Source organism: Falco biarmicus, chromosome 3 (genome assembly GCF_023638135.1).
Source record: "Falco biarmicus isolate bFalBia1 chromosome 3, bFalBia1.pri, whole genome shotgun sequence".
NCBI classification, from domain to species: domain Eukaryota; kingdom Metazoa; phylum Chordata; class Aves; order Falconiformes; family Falconidae; genus Falco; species Falco biarmicus.
Genome location: NC_079290.1, coordinates 65763806 through 65791182, shown reverse-complemented (window position 1 = coordinate 65791182; position 27377 = coordinate 65763806). Strand labels below are relative to the sequence as shown.

General features: G+C 35.6%; 1 protein-coding gene across 1 annotated transcript in view; it reads right to left on the bottom strand.

Moving 5' to 3' along the window:
- Positions 1–16326, bottom strand: part of CCDC102B (coiled-coil domain containing 102B) — a 36103-nt gene extending 19777 nt beyond the window's left edge. Inside the window, exons 1-3 of the mRNA XM_056332521.1 lie at positions 15718–16326; positions 13691–13905; positions 8223–8331 (exon numbers count right to left, since the gene is read on the bottom strand). Coding sequence (XP_056188496.1) covers positions 8223–8331; positions 13691–13905; positions 15718–16323 — 930 coding nt within the window. The 5' untranslated portion in view covers positions 16324–16326. The remainder of the gene's footprint in view (positions 1–8222; positions 8332–13690; positions 13906–15717) is intronic.
- Between the last annotated feature and the right edge of the window lie 11051 nt (positions 16327–27377).

Genomic DNA, 27377 nt, shown 5'->3' with positions numbered 1-27377 from the left:
ATTCCTATTATACATTAAACAGGAAAAAGAAAAATAATGCAGGGCTAGTTATCTTCCTTTCCTACCTCCCATGAAAGTACTACTTCTTTGTTCCAGAAGCAATACAGCTGTCTTGTATAGGCTAACCTGAATCTACAATGGAAACTGTTCATAAGTACAAAGGTTAGTATTTATTTATCCCGGATAAATAAAGGGCCACTTACTCATTTCTTGTTAACATTATGGTAAGGGCTTGCAAGATGACAAGGTTAGTTTCCATGGGGAAAAAGGAAAAAAAAATAAAAAAAATCTGAGAGAGGGATATGTTGTTTGTTTTGGGGTTTTTTTTTTCCCCAAGAAATAAAACCCATTTTTTCTTTAGTAGGCAGACCAAATATTCTTCATGCCTAAAGAGGCATTTTAGATTTAAAAACTAAAAGAGAGAATGATCTAAGGCTATATTTCCAATCAAACCTCCCCCCAAATTAGATTTTTATTTTTTAAGTAACACAAAGCTATCCTTATCTGGATAAGGACAGAAAAAAACCAACTACATAGTGAAGTACAAAATACTTATATCTCTAATTCAGTGTCTTTAATAAGTCAGAAATTTGATTAAATTTTGTCCATTCTACCAGTTGTTACATTTAATTCATCAGTGAGTTTTTTAAAAGAAAAACTGCTTAATTTAGCCTAAATTGATTTTATGTGAATGAATAACAAGTAAGTCTACTAGCAGAAATATTTACTTAAACAAGAAACTAAGTGAATACTAAAATATAATCCTGAAAGTCAAATTCAGGATATTTAAACATATTTAATAAAGCTTTTTTGGGGGTCATATTTTAAACTACACACTGCAAAAAAATCCCGATACAGTATGCTGAGATGACCACACTAATACGTTATCATGATGTAACTCTGTAACCATTTTGCACTTCTCAGTCTAAGCTATGAAAAACTGTTTTTGTTAAAAATGCAATGCTAACCTCTAGGACAACGTTACTTAATGTATATATACACATAAACACATATTTAGACACATATATGTGTAAGTGTGCATGTGTGCATATTCCTCTCTTGTCTTCAAAACCTCACCACATTATACTTTCTTCCAGTGGCAGAGCAACAGGCAAAAATAACCTCTACTAATGATGCAGACTTGGCATGGTATTCCTTTCATGGAAAATCAGCATGCACAGCTATGTTTCAGTATGCACGCACATGTTTTTTCTAAACATATTTCCTCACAGGGATAAGTATGAGTTTTCATCTTTCATTTGTAAAAGAATGTTCTTAAAAAACAAAACAAAACAAAACAAAAATTCTAGTCTTGGTTTGTATTTTCATTGCCAAACATGTAATGAAGACCCAGGAAGTACTGACAAGTACAACTCAATACAATTTAAATATCTTGTTAGAAGCCAGTATGGCAAAAAAAAAGTCAGTGAACCTAGATTTTCCCAGCACTTTCCAAATTACATTTGTAGGAAAATACACAGTCAAATGGTACTTGATGTTACACACCATCACAAATTATACTTTATGCTGGACAGTAAAAATGTTCACATTAAGTACACAATTTCTAGAGATAACACTAAATATGAACCGGCACCTGATTTATGAAACCAGTGGAAAGAACAGTTCATGCTCTGCAAGAGTACTTGCTTAAGGAACACTCCAGAATTTTTTCCTTGCTCTCAAACTACGTATAAGCTATTGTAATTTAGGCAAGAAAAATAAACATGTTTATCTAAAGTAATTTTTAAAGTACTTTTAACAAACCACGGGTCAGATGTGTGGTAGCATCATCATCCCATTTCAATCAGCCTGAAAATCTCACCAGCCTCCCAAACAAATGAAGGATTAAGCCCAGTAAGGAACAGTCCAAATTCTAGACCTAATCTAAAAAATGACATTTTGCCACAGGAAAAAAACTGCACTGAGTTTCCACTCTATAAATTCAATTGAGTTCTCAAATAATTCAGATATTGTTTTCAGAAAATTGCCTAAAGATATTTTGAAACTCAGCCTTCTGGATTCTGTTATTAAACTTTATAAAGACTCCTTTAGCACACTAAAAGAGACTACTGGCTATTCTGTAGTATATAAAATCATCACAAATTTAATTTTGGAGACAACATTTTATTCCTATGATAGCTATGCATAGTATGCAATATTTCTGTGCATTTTAGGTGAGAATTAAACAGAAAAATTCACAGTACCCAGCACAGCCATTAAGGCTGCTGCTTTATATCTGATTATTACATTTTCTGCAAGGTTCAGGGGAAAATCAGAAGGCATTTCTGGAGTCAGGCAGAGTATGGGACAGAGGAGATTTAGATACTACATGTATCTAAATTTCCTGTAAGATTATCAGAGCATTACTGTTTCAATTTCATGTATATACTAAGTGAATGAAAATAGCCATTATAGCTAAGCAGCTTTGCAGCACCTTCACACTATAACGTAATTTCAGGATAAAAATTTCTGGAAAAGGTGGAAATAATGCAAAATCATTAACAAGAACTAGCTGTTAACAATCTGAGTCTTCAAAAATTATGTTCCATTTTGAACAGCATTTAAACAACTACAATGAGAGCAGAAGACCTGATTTATCCAGAAGCTTCACTTGCCTCAGTGGAGTTTCCTCCACCTGGAAAACAACAGGTAGGGAACCATTACCATTCCCTTAAATTAATGCACCTAAGTAACAATACAGATTGCTATAACATACAGTGCAAAACATCTATATATTGAGAGAGAGAACAGAAAACATACATTTTAAAAGATGTTTGAAGATATTTTTTTACTCTACAAAATCAACAGCACTTGTGACTTACCTTCAACTCTGTGCAAAAAAGAGGAAGAACAGAAATGTCTCTGCCTAAGATACAAAATGCTAATTTAGCCTGTGTTCCTTTTCTTTCAGGATATTTCCTTTGATACTGATGTTCCAATGGGCTTTAAGTGCCAATTAGTGTAATATTTGCCTCATATCCCATAAACCGGGATATAAATTTCCCTCATCAATTACTAACACATTAGATAATGTTGAGTAAGGGCACATTCTGTACCTCAACTAGCAGAATTTTTTTTTAAACAGCACAGAAGTCACTGCCCGTAGTGGCATTTGTAAGACTACAGTGCACACTAGTGGAATGCAGCAGTATATGCATTTTGTCACTGTTTTCAGTATAATGTAAAATTGCTTTATAAATATTCCATCTTATTTAACTTTTAAACCACCATAAAAACATGTCCTTCAGAAATGATAGAAACAGCTATAAAATGTTGAGGAAGACTTGCAAAGTGTTTAAACATGCATGTTTTATTGTGCATAAGACTAAATGAGCATTCTAAATCCTAAAACTTTAATAGTCTTTCTAACTGTAACTCCTTGTTTACAAACATCACAGCAATACATCAAGGATTTACTCTGTTCTCAAAGACCTAAATAATCAGACTTGGATACACTTTTTGTGCCTGTAAACTACAAGGTCGGTTAATTCATCTGTAAACTAAGCTGTATCTGACATAATTGGATAGCCCATTTTCAGGGACTTTCAACTAGCAATGTCATTGATGTCAAATTTTTTCTGTTCTTCAGAGAACTTAGATTCCTAGATTTTCCTACAAAGACTGTTTTAAAAACAAATACATCTAATGTCAACACCCTTTATTTATTCAGTGGTTTTATGGACTTGATTTTTGTCCTTCTGTGGGTTCTCACAAAAAACAATAATGCAAGTATAATTTTATACTGAGCAACTGCTTTCCCCTTTTTAAGAATAATAAAGTGTATTACTGTTGTTAAAAGGTTATTTGTAATATATTTAAAAATCAAGGCATATGAAATATTAATTGCTTTAGTATCCCACTAAGGGCTGCAAGCTCTTCTGGAAGTAGAACTGAAGCTTATTAACAGTACAGACAGTACATACAAAATGTTTTTGACAGCTAAGAAAGGTAGACACATAAGTCTTAGTTTAAGATTTGATCTTATGGGCTGAATATTGTGTAACAAACTCATAAATAGGTCTTTTCAAAAGCTTCAAATATATCTAATGATCTTTAATACTGATGGCATTGTTAGGTTACATATTGACAAAAAATTGTAAACCAGGCTCCATATAGCACAATATACTTTTCCTGCAATAAACACAAAGTGTAAGGAAGGGATTTTTGGGATATCCCACTTCAGTTCTTGCTTTCTCCCTGGAAAAATATTTGGTGGTCATGAAGTCTTAATTCACTAGCTCCCTAAAGAAAGCCAAGACAATTTTGTCTATTTAGTCAGTCAAGTAAACTAAATTTTAAACCCTAATCTGTAGTGAGGAGGTAATCTTTAAAGAAGAACAGCCAATTAGGACTTGGTTTAAAACTGTTATAATTAAAAATACTTGAAATTAAGGAAAGGCTAGAGAAAGCTCAATGAATGAGGATTTCTGAGTGTCCTTAGAGAAACAGACAAAATTGTGTGTAGTAAAAACAGATGACATTTGACTGCTTTCAAATAAAGAAAGAGTGCTGTCAAACTTCAATTAAGATTTGAACCATAAGCTTCCTAGTGTTAACTTTTTATTTTACTGTTTAATGGGAGAGCAGAATTTTTATAACAGGAAAAGAAATGATGTTTCAACACTAAATACAATTTCCTGTTTTGCCTGTTAAAATGGTCTAATTTATGACCCCAAACAGGACAAGTTCAATACTCGTGTCACACAAAGCTATATATACTGCTTGTTGTTACTACAAACATAAATTGTCACTTTACTACTTTTTTATTAATTAACTCATACATTAAAAACTTACTCTGTTTCCAAATTGATGCAGAATGCATAATTTTTTAAGAAAGATTATTATCAAGATCACCAGGGCTTTCCATATTTAGTTTGTTCCAAGGTAAGTGCCTTTTAACAGAAAGTAATGAGTGACTGGGAGCATTAATATGCAAGTCTTGGCAGCTGTGAAGCTTCTAACATTACACAAAATCTCTCAAAATTCCACAATGCTAGCAGAGATAACTATGCTTAAAAACAGTTTAATTTGCAGTGGCATTGTCACTGGCAAACCAAGCATTTTTTTCACATTCTCAGAGGGACTGTCAGGTGATCTACCAAAGGAAATAGCAGATTAATTTATGCATGACTGAAACCAAAAACTATTAGTCAGGGACATGAAAATAATCAAGAGGTAATGAATGATCCATTATTGATCTAGAAATTCCTTTGTAATTTAATAATGATGCAAGCATGTATACAAATCAGATGCCATACTTAGCCTAGTACATGTCTGTGCTTTCTTTTATTTAATTTTCAATTTTTTCAGCATCAAGAACCTTTTATGGTGCTCCAGCATCCACTTCTCAACAGTAACATATAGTAAAAGACATTCACACACAACATCAACACACAAGATTTGTGGATTTTTTCCATAAAGGAATAATTTTCACTTACAAAAAACCCCACAAATAAAGTAATTTCATTCACATTAGTCAGATTCAAGACCAGTGTTTTCCTGCCATTTATAACCTAGTTATAGAAGTCTTACAAATCTCAGAAGACAAACCAGAATGCTCAAAATATTACCTCCTGTTAGCAATTAAAGCAATTCCACGTGTTCCCACGAAAAAAACAGCAACACATATATGTGTATATGCATGTACAGATATAAAAATTGGTATCTATCAATCTCCTACCAATTCTTAGCAAGTTTTTAGTACTTCTTGTTCTATTCCTGCCATAAAACATAAAGACTACATCTCTTAAGAAAAACATTTAACTAAATCTAGACTTCCTCTGTTGTACAGAAGTATGATAAGCTAAAATCCTACTTAATGAGCAAGCAGAAAATTAAAAAAACCTAAAATCTGAAGGAACTCAAATATCACAGGTAGATGGTAATCTGTTGCTGTGGATGTTCATCTATGAAAGAAATTCCATTTATGTATGCACCACCTTGTAACTAGAACTTGGAATTTAATAGACTGCTTGCAATCTTTTCAAAAACATTAAAAGAAAGCTAATTAATTTTCACAATTATTCCAAATCTGAGATGTTAAATTTATAGGAAATTTTAAAATCCCCATCCATATTTAGTTACCTAGACATTTTGAGTTTTGTTGGATCTAAGAGGTCCTTAACCCATTGTTCTGAAAGCTAAATCCTGCAAGCTGCAACACAATTTTTTCTTACTCTTCTACTCATGAACCTGGATTGAAATGAACCCTTCTTTCCTAACACCATTCCTACATAACCAGGCAATGTTTTTAAGTAACTCCTTTGAAGGCTGGTCTCCTTTATAGAAGCACACTGCTTTCTTGCATCAGAACTCTACCAACATTTCCTTGCTAAGCTAAATCAGTCTCCTGACACATCTACTGGTTCTCCCGAGTACGAGGACAAACTTTGTTGCACTTGGAAGATCCTGTACTTCAAGATCTGCTACCTTTGGTGAACTCTTTGTTTACCAGTCAGAGCTGCCTCCCCATGGGATCCTACCCAACAATTCCCTGACTAAGCCAATGTCCTGCTTTCCTGAGGTTCAGGGGGTGTGCTGCTTGCCTTTCTCACTTCTTTCAGGAATATGAACACCACAATTTCAAAGTTGCTACAGATAAAGAAATTATTCATCATAGCCTCCTTTATATTAGTCAACAGCAGATCGAGCTATGCATTTGAGAGCAACTTCCATCCCCTCAGCCCTTCCCTGCCAGTCTTTCCTGCAGTCCTTCAGAGTACTACATTTGCATGAATTTGGCACACTATCTTAACTGCTCCAACACTATTGTAGTTATGTAACCACATATAGCTCTAACTCTTCCTGCTTGTTTCCCAGGCTCTGTGCATTTCTGTACCAGCACTTGAGGCAGGTGTCCCTTCACCTTGTTTTATCATTCCTGAAGTCTTTCTTGCTCCAATCATCCTGCACTTTGAGCTTTCCACTTATTCTGAATATGTGGAAATGAATGCCACTTCTTCACTTTACCGTGGTCCATAACTCCCAACCCTACCATTCCTAGTTCAAAGCTTTACTCATTAAGTTAGCCAGCTTGTTGGATCAAGGAAGCAACAACTCCATGACCTCATCCCCAGAGCTGTGTGGTCATTCCCAAAAAGCCCCCATCTGGTGTCCATGTGGATGAGCAGCAGAGAACAGAGGTAGTCTAAGGACAGGACAAACCTTGGCAATCTCTCTTCAGTGTTCTGGACCCAAGTCCACAGCAACCCACACAATCCTCAAAAAGGTAAGTGGGAGACACAGGGATTTCTCTCCCTGCAGAAGAGTGTCTCCTGGTACTGCCACTGGCTGCTTCCCCCTGATGTTATTGCAAGGTTCAGGTTGAAGCCAGCTCTGATGCCTCTCCAATCATACTTTCCTCTCCTACTCTGCTACCAGGCTTCTGAACCTATTCCACAACCACAGAACTGCTTGTGGAAAAAGAGCATTCTCCAGAGATCATGTTTCCAGCCTACTGTGGGACTCTATTTACCTCACAACTGATCACAGTGTCTGGCTGCCCCTCCTGTGTGGTTCAGGCTCTCTTGCCTCTGGGGACTGTGATGATGGTATTAATCTCCCCTTTGCCTTCCCCTGAGCCTGCCCAGCCTGCTCATGTCCTCCTGCAGCTCCAAAGGGGCATCACATTTCCTCAGCTAGTGTACCCCTCTTTTAGGCATGGACACTTCTTTCCCCCGCCCCAGCCTCACAGGAAGGTGTCAGGCACTGCCTGCAGCCCACGGCCTGGGGACCTGCATCCTCCATCAGCAACTCAGAGACAAGGTCTCTACTGTGCCAGCAGCAGAAGCCCCTGCTGATGCTGGCTACCTGCCCCAGGGTGTGCCACCACCATTGCTGATGTGTCTTGTGCTGCCATTGGCATGTTTCCAGCCCCCTCCCACACGCAAACTGCTGGACAAACCACCTTTCCCCACAGGCACAGCCTGGGACCTGGGCACTGAGCCTTCCTGCAAGGCTACGGAGCTACCCCGGTGCCACCCTCGCAGCTCCCCAGCACTGGTGCTTCCATGACAGCACATGGTATTTGCGCTGGGGCTGGGCTTCCTCACATACCCTTGGCAGGTCCCTCCCCAACAGGCTATAGGGATAAATAGCTGATAAATGGTTGATTTATCACATTCATAAACCCTAGACACGATTTTACTTAGTTACAACACCGGAAATCAGAAGTCTCAGTTTTGTTTCTTACTGCATGTGATAACGATGTGCTGCCAACATACCTGTCTCAGGCTTTCCAGCTTCGTTTGTCTCAGTTCTTCGTATTTCCATTTCCAAAGAAATAATTCACTCTCTAGCTTTTCCATTTCTTTTTCCATAAATACGTACATTCTGAAAAAGTATTTTAAAAGTCAGCATTACATCTCTTTGTGGTTGACAACAGACAAATTACTTTGAATTTCCTGTTCATAGCTTGAGTTGTATTTTGCTGTCTTTGTCAACTGTATATCTTTTTTTTTATTAAAAACCTATATTATTATCATATAATTATTCCAAGAGATTTAACATAATTAATAGCTAAGAATAAGAAATCCAATAGTAGAATTAAAATAAAATAGAAATCCAGTAGTATAGAATTAATATTTTAAATGAAATAAAATTTAGTGATAAACTGAAGAAAATTTGGAAATGGACTTGTTAGTGATTCAGGTCACCTAACACACAGCAAGTTAGTGAAGATCCTCAGAAAAGGTACTGTATCATTTTTGTTTGGTTACAGACAGAAGATTATTTGAAACACACATACACAGAGGAATATATACTATATGTAGACAGTACTGAAACAAAAGATGATCTACTTTAGATCTTAAAAAATATTAAAATATGTATATTTAATGTTTTAAAAATACTTCTTAAAAGAAAACGCTAGAATTTTAGGAAAATTATTATTTAGCTCAGAGGTACTACACCCTCATTCAGCACTTCCTCTGGAATGTTATTTGAGCATAAAGTCCACTACTAAATTCAGAAAAATTATTTAGGATGCACACTTCACAAAGAAAGAAGAACAGTTCCTTGGAAAAAGGTCCTGTATTACTGGAACAATTAACTTTGATATTTACTTTTACACCTCCTCTACCTTTCAGTCTTTCAGGAAATAATGAAAGAAATATGAAGCAGCAGAGGCACTACAGATGTTCTTGTCTTTGAGACCAATTAAAAACTCATTCCTGTGTTCACAGGACAAGTTCCAAAGACAAGCATGAACTTCTTATAATTTCATTTTTATGACCTTCCTTCATAATTTCATTTTACATTTGTGCAATACATATGCATCATTTTGCAACTTTGCAACAAAATAGAGTTTGGAACATAATTAAAATTGCAAGAAAAAAATTCTTAATTACAAATAAAAGCTTTCATTTCTAGCATTTCTATGAAATCAAATCACAGTTTAAAATTCTGGAATATTTCATTATCTATAAGTATCAATATAGGAATAAAGCCTATAAAGTCAGGACGCTGAAGAAATCTAAAATCTGAAGAAACAGTAAAACCACATAAGTACTATTATGTTGGGAGATGAAAACTTTACATTATATAATTTTTTTGAAAATGGAGAGATGCAGGGCTGCTATACCAGGAAAGAGAAAAATATTGAAATAGTTGAGAATTCTAATACTGGCAATTAAAGGAACTGTGGTATGTTGCAGTAGTTATTTTCTATTCTGAAGTCAATGGAATTTGCCAACTTTTTTACTTAAGATAGTATTATCAGCTGACTATAACTACATTCTGAGAATATTTGGTTTAAAATTTATCTTCCACAACAGCATTGTTAACTTTAAGGAATTAAAGCAAAGTCTATTAATGAGATTTGTCTGGGGCATTTCTATGCAGCATACTGCAGGATTGCACAGAGATACCAAGAGTTAACACTGACTGGTCTGGCTCCGGTCCTGGAAGCAATGTTAGCTACATTAATGTAGCATTCCACTTGAGTGATGTTATTGTTCTCTCTTTTTTTACAACTAAACCTAATGCTCTTGAACCAGGGATCTCCTTTTTCTGCATAGATACAGCACATAGCACAGCTTATCTTAGTAAACACCTACAGCTCCCATAAAACATTATAGTAATAAAATAAACACCGTCACTCAGAAAGCAAAGTGGAGCATGATGACTTCTGTCATATATAAAAGTACCTAACACATGCATTTCAGCTGAATGTTTTTTTTTCTTCTGAGGTAAGGGGATATTCTTACTGGAATCATACCATGACTTCATGGGGAACTAAGAGAATTAAGAGGGACATTTAATACAGTAGGAGGTAAAAGCATGAAAGATGACTCTTTAATACTTTGAATAATAGCCTATTGACAGTACTGAATGCATTGAAAGTCCTTAGAAATCATCTAATCTGAAAAGTAAAAGAAGAGTGTCCACTATGTTGTGCTTGCTTAGGAGATACTACTTTTATTTTGTGCTACAGTAGCTCTTGAGTGAGGTCAGATCCCTCCGGTGCTACTATGATCCTGTCCACATAAAGTTTGTTATTAAAATAAGGAAAACAAAGAGTAGAAGAAAGAATACAGAAGAGGTTGGAGAAGCATCTTACTACTACTAAAACAAAAGATCAAGATCAGAACATTTTTAATGGATCTAGTAACCACCTATTTTAACTCATTATCTAATCACATCAGAGAATTACACAGAGTGGTTGACACTGGAAGGGACCTCTGGAGGTCATCTGGTCCACACCCCACTACACAAGCAAGGTCACCTAGAGCTGATTGGTCAGGACTGTGTCCAGGTGGCTTTTGAAGCCTCCAAGACTGCAGACTCAGCAATGTCTCTGGGCAACCTGTGCCTGTGTTCAGTCACCCTTGCAGGAAAAAAAAAAAAATCTTGATGCTCAGACAGAGCCTCCTGTGTCCATTGCTTAAGTCTACTGATCCAGCTGTAAGCAATTCCTCTTCAAAATTTTCAACCACCAGTGTAGCTGGTGGGCTTTTGGTTTTAGACCAAAGAAACACGTTTAAGTTCAGAATATAACAAATTAAGATCTTGAAATTAGAGGACATTTAGATGAGAACACTGATCCAAAAGATGACTAAAGATAGCTGTTTTAAGCAAATGATTCTTTAAAGTGCTGAACAGCTCATAAGGTCTTACTTCCCATTCATGTCAACAAGACCTCAAATGTGTATTTGACATGAGCCATAGTGCCTGGGAGAGGATTTTGTGTGTGATTTCACACTGTAAACGAAACCCTGAAGTTCTCTGAAAGTCACAACATAAACTTTGAGATGGTTTTTTGTGGGGTTTTTTTTCGAGTTCCTTTCTTTTTATATTTTGCAAAACCCAATCTGTGGCTTTAAGGGTTTATTGGCATTACTGAAGATAGCTTTAAACAGGATGCAAGAAGCATAGGTCTTCTCAGGGTGAAGCAGCAAAACAACTTATGGAGAGATTAGTCAGGTAACTAGGGGCGAGTCCAAACACTGGATATGCGTGAGCTAACTTGACTCTGGAAAGAATGCACCTGTGGTTCAGGAGTACTTGCAAACCAGAAAACTGCTGAGAAGTCCTGTGCTGTATGAGTAAGATCATACTGACTGCCAAGGTAAACTTTGGCCTTGGGGTTCAAGCTGTCTGTGATCCAAGCTTGCTTTTGACGCAGCACAGCTGTGTGTGCTTGGCTCAAGTTACTGAGAAAAGTGCTCCGTTGTGAGAAAGAAGCTGCTAGATAGTGCTTAAGCCAGAGCCATGCAAGATAAGAAAACAAAAATGCAAACAGGGGTGAGATTGCTGAGACAGTCATTATTAGCAGCTCCAGGATTCAGAAGTGAAAATACTGACATGAAAAGTATAAAACCTAAGAGGAAAAACTGGGAATCTGAAGATGGAAGCTCATTAAAATCAGCTGATTCCACTAAGCAGTGGAGACAACCCTTTCTCAGCTGGCAGATAACAGTCTGTCCAACAAAGATTTGTAGGCTGTCTCAATAGGCTGGTGAATATGTTAATATTTATCCCAGTAACATTATTCCTAGCTATTTATTTGATAAAATTTGATAAAAATAATTGCTTCAGACTTCTAGGTCGCATGTATTCTCCTTACAGAACATCTTCACACATGGGAAATGTTGCTCTAAGTGACATGGAGAGGGAGCTGTTATACCAGTGCCCACCGTTCTGTGGCCATCACTGCTCTGCCACCATTTGCTGCCTGAAGTTGGCACTGCCATATGGTGCACGGTGTAGACATGCCCCAGTTTCCGTGTGCCATGTATACCACAGTCAGTATATATCTAGGCGTAAATTGCAAAACCTTTCTCTGAAGTACAGTTACAAATTGGCTAGGAAGGAATGTGAACCAAAACCAGGAGGCAGAACCAGGGTTTATTAAAATTTTGTCAAAGTGATTAAAAAAATAAGAGTTGAAAAATTATCCCCTTTTTCAAAGGAAAGTTTGGCTGTCATATGCGTGTATCTATACTGTGATTGCTGTTGAAAAATGAAGTACCTTGGACTCTAAATACTTCAGCCAGAGGAAAATGGGTATGTGAGGCATCAGCCTCTTAACTCACATATACAAGTATCATATTAAGCTCAAAAATGTAGGCGTTCTTGGATTTTTGCTTTCACAAAAAATAAATCCTTTTTAATAAAACAGAACATTCTTCTATTCATCTGCTGAAGCATGATTCAAATAAAAAAATATTGTATGTTTTCTACAGCCATCTAACTCATATAACAAAAGACAGTAAATCCTAGTTAAGAGTGTAAAGGATTTAAAAACTTTTTTTTTTCTCAGACTTGTACTACCTACAGGACGATTGCAAAAAAAAAACTGACATGAAAGAGATTATTCATCATAGCTTACCATTACAGACTTGCTGAACTGAAACTTTTGAATGTGTCTGCAATAGAGAGGGAATTTTCTTCTCATTTTCTAATTAACTTCAGCTGACTTTGAAGTTACAGCCACGTAGTGCCTGAAGTCTCCTACTATATCCATCATACACATACGTGTTTCCTTGGAAAGACTTTTTGGTGCAGTTCAGCCTTGCTCAATACTGACCATCTATACGAAACACCAAAGAATTCCTACCAACACAGAGAATCACATACTATCATATAGTGTGTAATCAACACATAACTTCTTTTAGGCCACCAAAATGCACATTTGCACATATGAGGTAAATTTGATATGATACAATAAGTATACAGTAAGTGTGTTATTCTCTCTCTGTTAGTTGCTTTTGACGTATACTTTACTATAAGTGAGACTGACAGCATTTTGCAGCTGTATTCATGTACTTTTAATTCAAAACCAGCCACAGTCATCCTGCAGTTGCAGTCTTTCAGTGTCTGCTGGTAGACTATATGAAAATCTGTTGCTATGCACAAAGCACTCCAATAACTGAATATAATATTAGAAACCACTGCATCGACACCAAATTGCTAGGAAGTATATATTTTTAATTAAATGTACATTCTTGACAGTTCTGTACGGAGCACTTAAGTTTTAAATGATAGAAAAGCCAAGGAAAACAATAAATACATTATGCTGAATTCTCTCTATGTATTCTTATCAGAGTCTTGTAAATAGCAATTAATAAAATATAGAAATGAGAACATCTGAACTATAAATGCAAGTATCATTATATATATTTTAGAAAGTGCCTTAAAAATCTTTACTTTTAATAGTGATTTCCCGAGGTAGGATATATACTGCACTTACTCTTTTTCCTTTTTTAAGATTTTCTGCATCTCAGCCAAATGCAAATGCAAGACTGAAACATGTATTAGACCATTCTCTGTTGTCTTAGATGTACTGTCCAAACTTTTTTTAGGTTTCTCCAAGCAGATGCTGGGAACTCCACTGGGAAAGGAATCGGGAGGCTTTGGAGTGATTTTTTTATTGTGATTGCTTTGGTCTTTGATTACCTCTACTTCCTGAGAAAACAAAAAAATGACATCCAAGAAAAACATAAATTAAGGCAAAAGTCTAACAACTTCTGCAGGGCCTACCAAGGCTCTTCTAGGCATTTAATTCAAGTAGAAGAAAAAAGGGAATAAGTAACATCTTCTACACTTGCAATGTATATGGATAAAATGTGCAAAAAAAGATCACTGCTGTTTCATGATGTCTCACACGTTCTGTTATGACCAGCTTCATATCCAAAATATTTCTAATCCATTTTTACTAAAGAAATAGACTCCAGTTATCATTAGTTGGCTATAACTACAGAAGACAGAATCCTGGAAGTAACAAAACCAGGAAGGCAATTTATGCATACAAATAATATACTGAGAAACTCTACATTAAGAACTCTTAAACATGTAATGTAAATCACCTTGAAGTACATGATGGACTTACACAAGTTTCATGTAAGAAGCAAAGTTACCTGCATAACAAACCAATTCCGATCTCGTTCAGAAACTAAAAGCACTATAACGTCTATTTTGAAGATACATGTTTTGCGTACAAACTAGTAAAAATTAAAAAAAATAAAAAATATTATTTTTAGGAAGATTTAACATCTCTTATAAACAACAGTTTCCCTTAAAAATTTATTTAAGTTTTATCACTTCTGATGAATTGTGTTTAAAAGCCAAATTCATTTTAGCAGATTATTAGCAGTCCTATTTCATGCCACTCTTGAGTTTTTAGAAGAATGCCTCAAATCTACATCAGAAAATACTTGAAGCTGATGAAAAGATAAGACTGTTTTCCACTCACTTATAAAGTTTCAGTTTTCAAGTAGTCCATTATTTTATACTAAGGAGAAAGAGAAACAGTTAAAATATATATTATGTGACTTCCTTCCTATGGCCCATTTGTTTCCTCAAAAATGTGAAAGGCATGCATCTTTTAGCCAAATTTATTCTCAATACTAACACTTATGGTGGTTTTTTTTTCAGAAATCACAGGAATATAAATGCAATTTATATGCATTTCAGAGTGAATGAAAATTCTGAGCATAATACATTCAGGCCTGAGATCCTGACAATTTCCAGTGAACTGAATTAAAAAATTTCTTATGTCCCACTATGTAAGAAAAAAAAAATTCCTACTATGTAGGAAAAAAATTTCCCTTATCTACAATGACTGCTATCTATCAGACAAATAAGTATAGTTTTTACATGCTGCTGTCTAAGAAGACTATATCATGCATGTCAAGGCACAGAATTAAAACTTGTAAAACATGACCAAATAGATCCATTTTGATTAATATAACTGGTTCTTCTGTATAAAACTAGGAGCTGTATTAAACTCTGCCCATACATGATCGTTTAATTTTGCGTAACAACTCGATTGCTCTCTTTATAAAACAATCTTGTGACTTTGCGGAAGAATTTGCCTCACCTCTTCCAACATTTTAGAGATTGTGTTAAGGAGGAAATAAATAATTTTATTTTACAAGCCAAGAACTTGCGTTGTTTTTTGGAGGTAGGAAAAAAAAGCACACAAACTATGCAGAATTCAGATATCAGAGGTAATCTGTTACCTTAAAACACAGGAGTCAGAACAATACTTGAAGTTATTGATTATGTCTGCCTCTATTACTTAAATGTTTAGCCATAGTTGAAGGGTATGATTTTTTTCCCCCCATAATAGGAATATTAGATGAGCAAAAAAAAGTGGTTTTGCTATTGAATGACCCAGATAGTATTTTCATCAAAATCCTTGAAAAATCCTATTTCTACATACACATCCATAACCTCCCTCTTCTTCATGGACTAAAAAATTTCCCCATACTTTACCTTCTTTCTGTCTTCTGCCCCAGGAATCTTGTTGGTTTTGCTTGGTTCTTTCACAGGTTCTCGTTCCAGAAACATTAACTGATTTAGGTCTTTTTTAATATAAGGTATTTCTGTGCAACTGAATTCAGTTTTCCAAGCAGTAGCATTTTCTAAGTTTTCCTTCTCACTTACTCCATCTTGATTTACTTTTTTAAGCATACTCAGTTCTTTTACAACATTGTCTAACTTTATTCTCAATTGTCTTGCTTCCTCATGGGCTTTATTTCTTTCTCCTCTAACTTTGTTCCATTTCTCTCTCCAATTAGCGGTACAATCTGACCACCAGCGCATGGTCTTCTCCATTTGAGCAGCTCTGGCTTTGACTTCTTCCAGTTCCTGAATTTTTACTGCTTCAAAAAATTCCCAATCAATGCTGTCATTCATATGCATATATGGATAATGAGATGAATATGGGTAGAAACTTTGAGGTTGCAGATTTGAATTAGAGAGATGGCCACCTGGTTGGCAGCCTCCAGCTAATTTATAAGGTTGTCTTGGTTCAGTCCCAATAACCTCTGTCTCTTCCATCAGTTTCTGAACAGAGCTTAAATTCATGTTTTGATTCATAATCTAATTTCACTCCTAAAAAAAAAAAGACAGACAATAATTTAGCTTCCCTCAATTATGTGAGTAACCTCAAACAGTAGTTTATTTTCCTGCTACAATAATGAGAAAATCTTAATAATGCTGTCAATGTTTTAGAAGTATGCTTCATCTACAAGAAATAGCTATTAAAACACATTTTATGTAATACTTTTTGAGTACAGCATAAAGAGATATACCTATTACTTTACTAGGAATTGCTAGCAAAGTAAAAGTTATTAAATAATTATAATGTTCTCAAATATTTTTGACTCTAAAGAAACCAGGCAAAAGCTTTCTTCCTTCAAAACAAGATTAAATTGAATCAATATACATTCTAAATGTCTAGTAAGAGGAAAGTATTTGTCTAGAACTACAATCACACTCACTTGCTTTCTTTCCTGAACTCTGGAACTTCATACTAGGCAAAACTTGCCTTATAATTTGCATACCTAAGGGGTAAAAAAACCAAAACCAAAACCAAAACGAACAAAACACAACCAAACAAAAAACCCTGACCTTTGGATTTTCTTTGTTTCATGAGAAAAATAAAGAATTTTTATAGAGGGATTTATTTTCTGTCTACATTCCAGAAGCTGTCCAGGAAGTATATTTTTACATTGTTCTTGAAATGTCAGCACTATCATACTGTACTCTATAGTCTACCTCAAGATGGTATGACTCTGCCAGCAAACCTTGTTGCATTCCTTTTCATTATTTATCTGCTATTGCTCATTCAGCCCAGAGGAAAATCAATGTCTCAGAAATTGCTTTCTCACCCCAGTGCTGAGAAAATGTTGGTGTTGGACAGTCTGTAGAGACTAGGACTAGTCACTTACACCTCCTTATTTTTTCCTTTTTTTTATCTTAAAAAAACAACAACAACAACAACAAAACAAACAAAAAAAACCCCAAACCCCAACAAAACCAAAACCTAAAAATCTTGCTATAAGTAGGACTGTTGTTTAAAGTTTAAAAAAATGCTCTTATAGTCCAACATCCAACTGTAAAAATCAATCATGTTTATATGTTACAGCAATTAGCATTAAAACCTGTATTTAAAATGTAGATGGCCAATGCAGCAAACAAAATACTGAAGAATAGATAGTCTTGGTATTATGATTAATTTGTGTTTCATTTCAGCTAAACAGAAGTTTTTTCAGGTCTCGGTTCCTGTTTCCTTGCTGTTTTCAACTTTTCTGTGCTTTCCAGGACATTTATTTTCCATTTTTTAGAAGCTTCTGAAGAACTGTTATAGTCAAGTATGGATATGAGAGAAGGAAAAGGATGGTAAGAGGACTCCCAACTGACTCATCATCACTGTCTGGTGTGGCACCATCAACACCCACAATACCACTATACAGATGTAGCACAGCTGCTGCCAAAGCTTGATCAAGGTTGAGTCTTTTTCTCATTTTCTGACCTACTTCCAGAAATTTCTTTTGAATAAGCCTTATTCAAAACACAAAGATACTGCCACCCATGATTTTGTATGAGGCTCAGTAGAGTCAAAATAACTAAATATTAAACTTTCACAGTAAACTGTTAATTTAACTTTTGGTTTGTGGTAATGCTTTTGTTTCCTAAAGCTTAAACTAAAACCAAAACAAAACCACAGTAAACTTTTAATACATAATACAATATTTTAACTTTTTGATTTTTTAAATAGCACAACAACTTTTTCTTACATTTTTGTTTCTGTCCCAGACTAGTAGATGCCTGCAGACATTCATTACTCTGTTTATAATCAGCTGCTGCCTGCATACAGCCCTGGTTTAACTGAAGTAGAAGGGCATTTTCCCATTGGCATTAATGAAAGTAGGATTTTCTTTGTGCAGTTGCTGTACTTCTATGACCAGTGTAACTCAGCACAAATCCACTGCTGCCAAAATGACATCCCCGCCTCTCTCACACATCCATCTACATATTCTTGACTAGTTAGCTTTTTCTCTTAGTAAAACTAGTGAAATAATCAGATTGAACAGATGCAACATTCCCAGCTAGACAGTTTTTTGTTTCACTAGAGCCCTCATCTATTTGACTAGTGGCTGCATGAAATCTAATGCTTCCACAAAACATGATATGGAAATACAAGATGGAAAGCAGGACTGTCCCTTTTCACAGTATCACAAACTGCATTCAATCTGTATAATTTCTAGAATTACATAAGCAATATGCAGGAAACAAGTCAAGAGTCTGTGAACAAAACAAAACAAATAGTATATCGGATACAAGATTATATGTAAAACACAGTGTTTGACTTCTGTGAGAATACTGTATGAAACAGAAAGAGGAGAACGTATTTCAGTGACGACTAGAGAGCAGACTGACCCTACTATGGAGAAAAGGCTTGTGCAGGAACATCTTTTTGTCTAAAGTGAGGTTTTGCCTACAAACTTCTTTTCTTGTCAGGCTAGTGAGCCTTTAAGACCATGGGTGATGAAAGAAAATCAACTGCCATGCATCATTGTAATGGCATTTTCAAACATTTTTTTTTTAAGTTATTTTTGTATGAAAATCCTAGAATGCCTAGAATTAGACATTTTAATTTAATGTTTAAGTTTTCTGCAGGTATTTTTCAAGAACATTTTCATTTTATCAAAAACCTAAGAGCTTTCTGTGAGTATTAAAACACAAGACTAGTAGCATCAAGGATGAATATACTCTACATATCTAAATGACCATGTTAAACAGAGCGACTCTGTAGCTACAGAGTTGTAGAGCAAGTCTGATAAAAATGGCAATAGGAATTCTATTTCAGCTGTGAACAATTACGATTTGTGCTTATATCTATTCTAAAAGAATTAGACTAAAATATTAGGCTTCAAAAGAAGCAAAGATTTAAAAATAACTAAAATGTGTTGATTATTATAAAAGTGCCTGAAATGGTCAGAATCTCATAGTTCCAGAGGGTGTTTAGGGTGGGTTTCTTTGGTTGTTTTTTTTTTTTTTTTTGTGGTTTGGTTAGGAGGTTTTTTTCACACTTCACATCAAACTGTTCTTTCATGTTCTCAAAAATACTGCATTGATGAGATAATAATAATTCAAAAAAAGAAAAATATTTAATTGAAGACTGTTGTAATACTGAATCAGTTGATACTGAATTTTTAATAATCCTTGTAGTTACAGTGATACTTTCAAATAAAGTCCTCTTCACTTATATATGACCACCTCATAGAAAAGTAATTCACTGTAAAACATCACATATCTACATTGAACTTTGAAAACTCTTATCTATAGATTACCAATCTTTTCCAGGGGAGGGACAAGAATATTTTCTAAAGCATACCTTAAAGATAACTAAGGGGAAAAAAGCTACATGTAATATTGTTAGACATAGACCTCTAAACATCAGAAATTTCACAACCCTGAAAATAGACCAAAAAAAACTCAAACCCAAAAAACCTCTCTGCAAACAATTTAAAAGTTGCTGGCCTGAGTTTGCACCAACAGACTAGCTAGCACAGCATATGGAACTCAGTGAGCACAATTACTTAATAAGAGATAATTGGATGGAAAGACAAGATAAAGCTAGAACACTGGATGAAAGTGGGGATTTTCTGTCCAGTGAAACCCCCCTGATAGTTCCACTCCTAACAATTCAGTGATACAAAAGAACACAGACTACCTTTTAGTTTTTCTTAACAGAATAAAACAGGCATGCACAAAATATAGGTAGCAGAATTCATGGAATCATGTGAGTGGCGTGGGGACAGTATAAAGGAGTGAGCTGATACATTCTCAAGAGAAAAAAAAAGAAGGTGCAGAGGTTTGTGAACAGTACAAGGAATACGTCTAAACCATATTTTATTATATTGTAACCTTTGCTTATTTACCTAATGATCGTAAACACCAGTAAGAAAAAAGAAGAGCTCTTGATTCATGATTGCAGGCCATTATTGTTACAGGCAAAGAGAAATGTATAAACCTTGGCAGCACAGTTAACAAAATCACCAGGAAAGAAAAGAATTCTTACACTTCCCCCATGTTAATACCTGCTCACTGAACTCAGGTTTTTCAGTGACTTCAGTAGCTAGGTCAGCAACTTTAAGATAATATTTCAACACCCTTTTACTAATTGCATGACTTAATCCTTAGTTACATGCCTTTTAATTATGGAGACATCAGTCAAACTTTTTTTAAAAGGGATTCTACATCTTTACAAAATATGTCTGCTTCAGATTAAGCCAGTTAATTTTTTTTTTTCTTATCTATAAATGCAGTAGGACAAAATGAAACATTAAAACTGTATGTGTGTTTTTGTAAGTGCTATTGGTAAGTCAGAACATTCCATGATACTGCTGCAGATGCCCCTTCAACCAACAAACCCCTGCAAAGGAAGAAGGCTTAGAGAAGATGGGCAGGGGCGATGGGCTTGTTATGGGAAAAATACAGGGAGTGACTGACTGTCACTATCTGAAAACTTAGCTGTTTACACAGGGCTGCTAACTACCAAGCTCTCAATTCAAGAAAAGGAGATCAAATTATGTATGCCTATTCCTGTTGTAAAATTGATTTTAACTAGTAAGCTGTTACCCTTAGGGATTCCATCCACTGGCTAGAGTGAAAAAATATTCACTGGGTGAAAAAATGTTGGCAAGTAAATGATAGAAGTGTATGGGTGAAAAACTCTACCACACTGGAAAGTGATTTATGATCTAGCTCAATCTAAGATCTATCAATAGAACATGTATCTAGTCACCAAAACCCAAAAAATCCTGAGGCAACACAGAGTCAGGGGTGTGATCATTCCATTAGAATAAATTTAGCACAAAACTGAGGCAGAATGAGTACCTGGTTACAGATAACAGCTTGGGCACACTGGGATTTATGATTTATTTAAACAGGCTGTGAGGAGACAATGCGCAGTGGTAAAAGCTCTGGCAAAACAAATTTTAGATTTGTGCCATTTTTGTCAAACAATGGAATAGCTCATGCCATCAACATTTTACCAAGATCAGGGAAGGTAAACTAATTTAGGAAACTTCACATGTAGATTATAATAACCCCTTAGAACAAACACCTGAGGGATGGCAAGACAACTTTACAGGGAATGTGCATCCTGACTAAGCTACCACTGGTATTGCAACCACTGCTGCTTTAAGCCAGTGAGTGGTTTGCTACTTCCCTGTATCCAGAGTGCCGTGGTTTAACCCCAGATGGCAAATAAGTACTGTGTAGCTGCTCGCTCACTCCCCCACCACCCTACCCCCAGCAGGATGGGGAGGAGAATCAGGAAAAAGGTGAAACTTGTGGGTTGAGATAAGAACAATTTAAAAATTGAAATAAATATATATATAAAATATATATGAAATATATAAAATATAATAACAGTTGTATTGAAAAGGAGAAGGAGAGAGGACTAAAACCCAAAAGGAAAAGAAAAAGAATTGATGCACACTACAATTGCTTATCATCTGCTGACTGATGCCCAGCCAGTCTCTGAGCAGTGATCGACAGGCCCCAGCCAGCTCCCCCCAGTTTATATAACAAGCATGATGTTCTATGGTATGGAATATCCCTTTGGCCAGTTTGGGTCAGCTGTCCTGGCTCTTCTCCCTCACAGCTTCTTGTGCACCTCCTCACTGGCAGAACATGGGAAACTTGAAAAGTCCTTGATTTACAGTAAGCAGTACTCAGCAACAACTGAAACATCAGTGTGTTATTAACATTATTCTCATACTACACCCAAACCACAGCACTGTATCAGCTACTGGGAAGAAAATTAACTCTATCCCAGCCAAACTCAGGACACCAGAGAAATACAATCTTATAATGGATAACATTTTAAGAATAAAGTAGTACAAGCCTGATCTGGTTCAAATGTTGTGCAATGGATTTTCCAACTACTGTAGCAACCTCAGAGTCATGGGACAGTAGAGAGATGGAATGGACTACTAAACCAGCGGCTACATGAGTGAATCTATTAAATACTCCAAGTGGGGATCCTATCTGTGAGAACTTGTGAGTTGGCTAGAAAAGAGATAAATCCCCATGGGAAGTACCATAGATAAGGGATACATCTCAGTAGCTGCCCAAATTCCTGTTAAACCCAGAAGTAACACCCCACCCCCCCACCCCCAAATACATAAAATTAGGTTGTAGTTAAGCATCCAACACAGAGGTTACCTGACTCTCCTTTTACAACACAAAAGGAGTATGGGATGCTGTAGACAATAAAGGGAACAAGTTAACAATAACTAAGCTTTGGATTACACCCAAGACTGAAGTGTCCTTTCTTGCAGAAACTGTGTCCTTACCACATCACCATGGAAACACTGTTAACTAGACCATATACCCAAAACTTATCTCTAACAGATTCTGCTTTTTTATTCACCCATGGAACAACTCAGGTATTGCAGGTCAGTCATAACCCACCTTTAAAACTAGTTACAGGAGGAATACCATCTGTAACACCACAAGGACAAGTATTGACTGTACGTGAGAATGTTACATTAACCTTAAAGATCTAAAGTTAACCTGAATTTAACTATATGAGGTAACACTGTATGTGAAACTGTACACTACTGTGACAGCAGAGTGAAATGGGTCCTAAGACTTGAAAGGCAACTAATCATATACTAGTGGCCCACAATAATTGCACTAAATGTACACAGTGAGAAAATACATGACATTTTTTTCATAAACAGTCCTAATAATCACTGTGCAAGTCAATGTAAATGGACAAAATTAAGATACCACTTGTTCCTGATCAAAAAACATCTTAACAAACAATCCAGACAGCTTCTCAATAAAAGTCCTCTTCGCTTAAAGCAATTGAATGATGGAAGCAAACCACCAAGCAACAGAACACCAAAACACAACCAACAAAACAAAACAAAACCACACCAAACCAAAACCATGAAGCAAAACCCCCAAAGATAAAACTGAGGGAAAACAAACACAAAATAGTTAGACTGCCAGAGAAGGAGTAAAGACAGAAGTGCTGAGTAAAGTTCTATACATTTCCTATAGGTCTGGCCAAATATAAAATCTTAGGATATTTCCTAATGTTATAAACAATTTTGTCTTGAAAATCAACAAATAAATTAAATCTGAGGAGAGGTTAAAATATTCCAGAGACAGTAACAGGAGTAGGACCAAACTTAAGTAAACAATCTTTAGTAGAATCTGTGCAAAACTGGAGTTAGATCTCACTTTTGAATTGATCACTGCTAGATGAGAAGGAGTACTACGACAGAGAGAACACAAGTGAAAAAAGAAACCCAGCTTGCCTTTCTACTGAAAAGTCCAGAAACAAAGTTTTTTAACTACTTTATCAAGCCTAAAAAGTTCAAAAACCTGAAAGTAACTTCAGGAAAATGGTAGTTCTGTAGGGAAAATTGCATTTTCCTACTATATAAAGTATTGTGACGGACAAGGTCTTTCTGAAGTACCCCCAGAAAGTGTATTACTATATTAGCAGTTCACATATAGGTAAATTCCCAGGACAAAAGGCAAAGGATGAGCACGTTAAAGATAGTGACTGAAAGGCAATAAACCACAGAGGGAGCAGTAAGTGAAAGGAGTACTTGGGAATAGCTGAATCTTTTTCTGATTTAGTCAGAAGCAAGACAGGAATATCCAGAAGCCAAAGGAAAATAGAGTGATCACCATAACGCTGAAATAAGCATTTTACACTATACAACACTATTAATTATACTGCTCCTTGATAATCGAGTATTCATGGTAAGAAACTTAGATTCTTTGACTCCAGAGAAGGAATTCTTTCTATTGTTGATAATGGAGTGCTTCTCCTGAAGGTTTTCATAACTCATATAAAGACAAGTAGGGTAAAATGATACATATATAATTTATAACTTCACAAAAGGAAACATAAAGCAGCCCTGAGTGGCTCTCAGGCTGGCCACACCAGTCACATTGCCAGTTTGTCTTCATTTGCTATCCTTCCCCATAATAAACTCCGATCCTTTGAAATAAGATTTGTAATTTCAAGCACAAGTGGTCCTGCTCATTTTAGAGAAAATAAAGTCTCTAGCCTGACAGCAATTCTTTTGAAACAAAGGCATGCTGTATAGAAGTCCTGAGCAATATGCTCTGAGCAGGATCAGATGATCTCTAGAGGTCCCCTCTAACCTCACCAGTCCCATGATTCTCTGAGCAGTGTAATTTGTCAGGAGCTGTGCATGCCCACTTCTCCCAGTTTTAACATTGTCATAACAGCCAGAAAACAAGAAATCAAAATAACATATTTCAAGTCTCTGAATTGAGCCAAACCCAAACAAATAAAAAAAGCCACAAAATATGCAACGGTTAATGCAAACATACTTAAGACTGCTACAATCCACTCTTGAAAATCTCCAATTTGCTAAGATTTTGACCATTTTATGGAATTAGTTATATTGCTTCCGTAATAGACACTAGGGTCAACACACACTAATCCATGGATAAAATGCATATATTCTAGAAAGAAATGCAGCTTTGAAATATCTTGAGATACCAAAGCTGATTGTATTTTAACAACATACAATTTAACCAGGTAACTTTCCCACTTCTATTATTGCAAGTCCCTGTGTTTTTTTCCAGGAGACAGAGGAGTCAAAATGCTCATATGCAAATAAAGGGTTTGTTCTTAAAACATGTTTGCAGAAAGCAAGAGATGCTTCAAAAGAAAATCTACTCCTCACATGCCAGCTAAACTCATTTACAGTTTCAAGTGTTAAGTATTTAAAGTTTGGAATAACTTAATACGTGGCTACTGTGGAATCAAGGAGCAACTAGCAAGACAGACACTGGGTACATGCAAAACCAGATTTAGTTAAGATAGGTATGAGTAAAATTTTAAGAAAAGTTAAATCCAAATAAGTACTACAAAATGCACCTACTCTGAAAATAGGGACTGTTTCATTATATTTCACATAAGTTACTTTTTCTTGAGTTTGAGGGGTAGCCAGGTTTTATATTCAAATCTGCAAGACAAATGCCTATGAAAGATCACCCTTTTTCATCTTTAGATATTTCTCTTCCTTTCCGAGAAAAGATCTATGGTGCCTGTGTAATGCTTATTATTCTCAGGGATGCACTTTTCTTCTTAAAGACATAAAATGCCACACAACTTTCTTCTGTCCTTCTTCATCACTTCCTAAGCTAACTGAGTTAGAAGCAAACTTGATCTTATTTCCACTGTAGGGTGGGCCCTGATATAGCAATGTGGAAAGGCACAGCTGTAAGGCACAAGGAAAAAGAAAGAATGTGTATAAACTTTGGCTTTATTCCCATAAACCTGTTCTGTCAACAGAAACTGCAAATATGCAGAGCGCTGTCTGCTAAGAAAGTGGTGAACAAGATAAGCATTCCCAGTTACATCCCAGGCTGAAGGTCAATTCTAAGCACAGGTGGAAACAACTCAGAAAAATATATCTGCAACAGCAACAATTAGTGACTTGCAGGAAACATTTAATCCCCGAAATTTTCTATTTGGACTGTTTCTTTTATTGTAACTATTGCCTTTAGTGTGATTCCTGTATCCACATGGTAACATACATGTCTCTCAATGTGTGAATTGCTTCTGTAAAGTACTCTGGAAACTTTCTATGCCAATAGGATAATTTGACAACAGAAGTCAAACCAGGATGGTTAAAAGCTTTTAAGAACTGTGCATTTTTTTTTTCTTTCCACATAAGATCTTGGTCTTTTTGGTTATGGTAAGACACAAGGTGTCAACAATTAAAAGCAGTAACTAAGGACAAGAAGTCTTTCACATCATATCCTACATTATTGTTGCCAATGGCAGTCTTAGAGGTTCTTGCTCAAATTGAAATGTTGTAATTCTCTTTGTAAACAGATGCACCAGAAGAGAAGTTGGTCTACTTCTCTCTATTCCTTTGTACTACTTTTCCTTTTACCATTTTCTCCCCATGTATACATATCCATTTTAAAGTAAAATCCTCTTGACTCACTCAATTTCTTTTTAAACACAGGAATATAGTTTATATAATATTATACAGATTATATACATACTGTATATATACACATTCATTAAAAAAGTAATCTTGGAAGGTCATCACAGATTACAATGTATTTAAAAACAATTTCTGCTCTCTGTTTTTTCTTTTTTTTTTTTTGGCTGCCACTTTCAATGAACTCTAAGCAGTTTAAATACTACTTCTTCAAGATGAGAACCAGTATTATAATCATTGTGATTTAGGTCTACTTGTTAACACAAGTCTTTACATTCAAATTCTTTTACATAGACAAACTGATGTTTCTTCACGTCTTTGAGGTCGTATTCAAATCCTTAAGATTAAATATGGGTAACAAATATTTGTACATATGGATGTTGTCATTTACTACCCATAAGGCTAAAAGAAACTCTGAAGTACTGCTTTAAAGATAATTTACAGTAACTTCATTTCCCCAAGGATGTTTTGTTTGATTACAAATCTTCATCATATATCAACCATAGCTTTTATATGTTCTAGTCTGTAGACTTCATACTCATTTCTCAGCCACTACACTTGAAAAAGTAAGTTGTATAATCACATCATGCTGGGGTGGGTGGGGGGAGGAAAGCATGTGTGAAAAACAACTTTCCCAGACAATCTCAAACAGAACTAAGATTAAGCAAGCCAAAACAAATTTAATCCAATTTAGCTAGCTAGCTGTGTCTTTTGAGACACAACAGTTTGCTTGGCTAGCTCCCCTTTGAGGTTGCTATTGCTTTTCATTAGGATATGATCAATATAAAAAAAAAAGAGGCAAAAATCAACTTCCAAGGTAATTAGGTTAAGTACAAACTGTCACAGTTTTAGTTTTTTTTCCAGGGTAACCAATTTAGAAACAGTTTACACAACCTGAGGTATAATCTCATATCATTGACTTGAGGTGTAGATTTGTAATCTACCATGGAATACCTTTATTGTCCACATGATGCTCTGTATGGCTGTTAGGAAAAACAGGCTATGAACAAAAATCTGAATAACAACCTCAATTCATACCAAATTCAGAGTGTATTTAAACTAAGGCAATGTTAATTCATACAAATGAATTAATATCAGTTAAGGTCTGGTCTAGTAGGT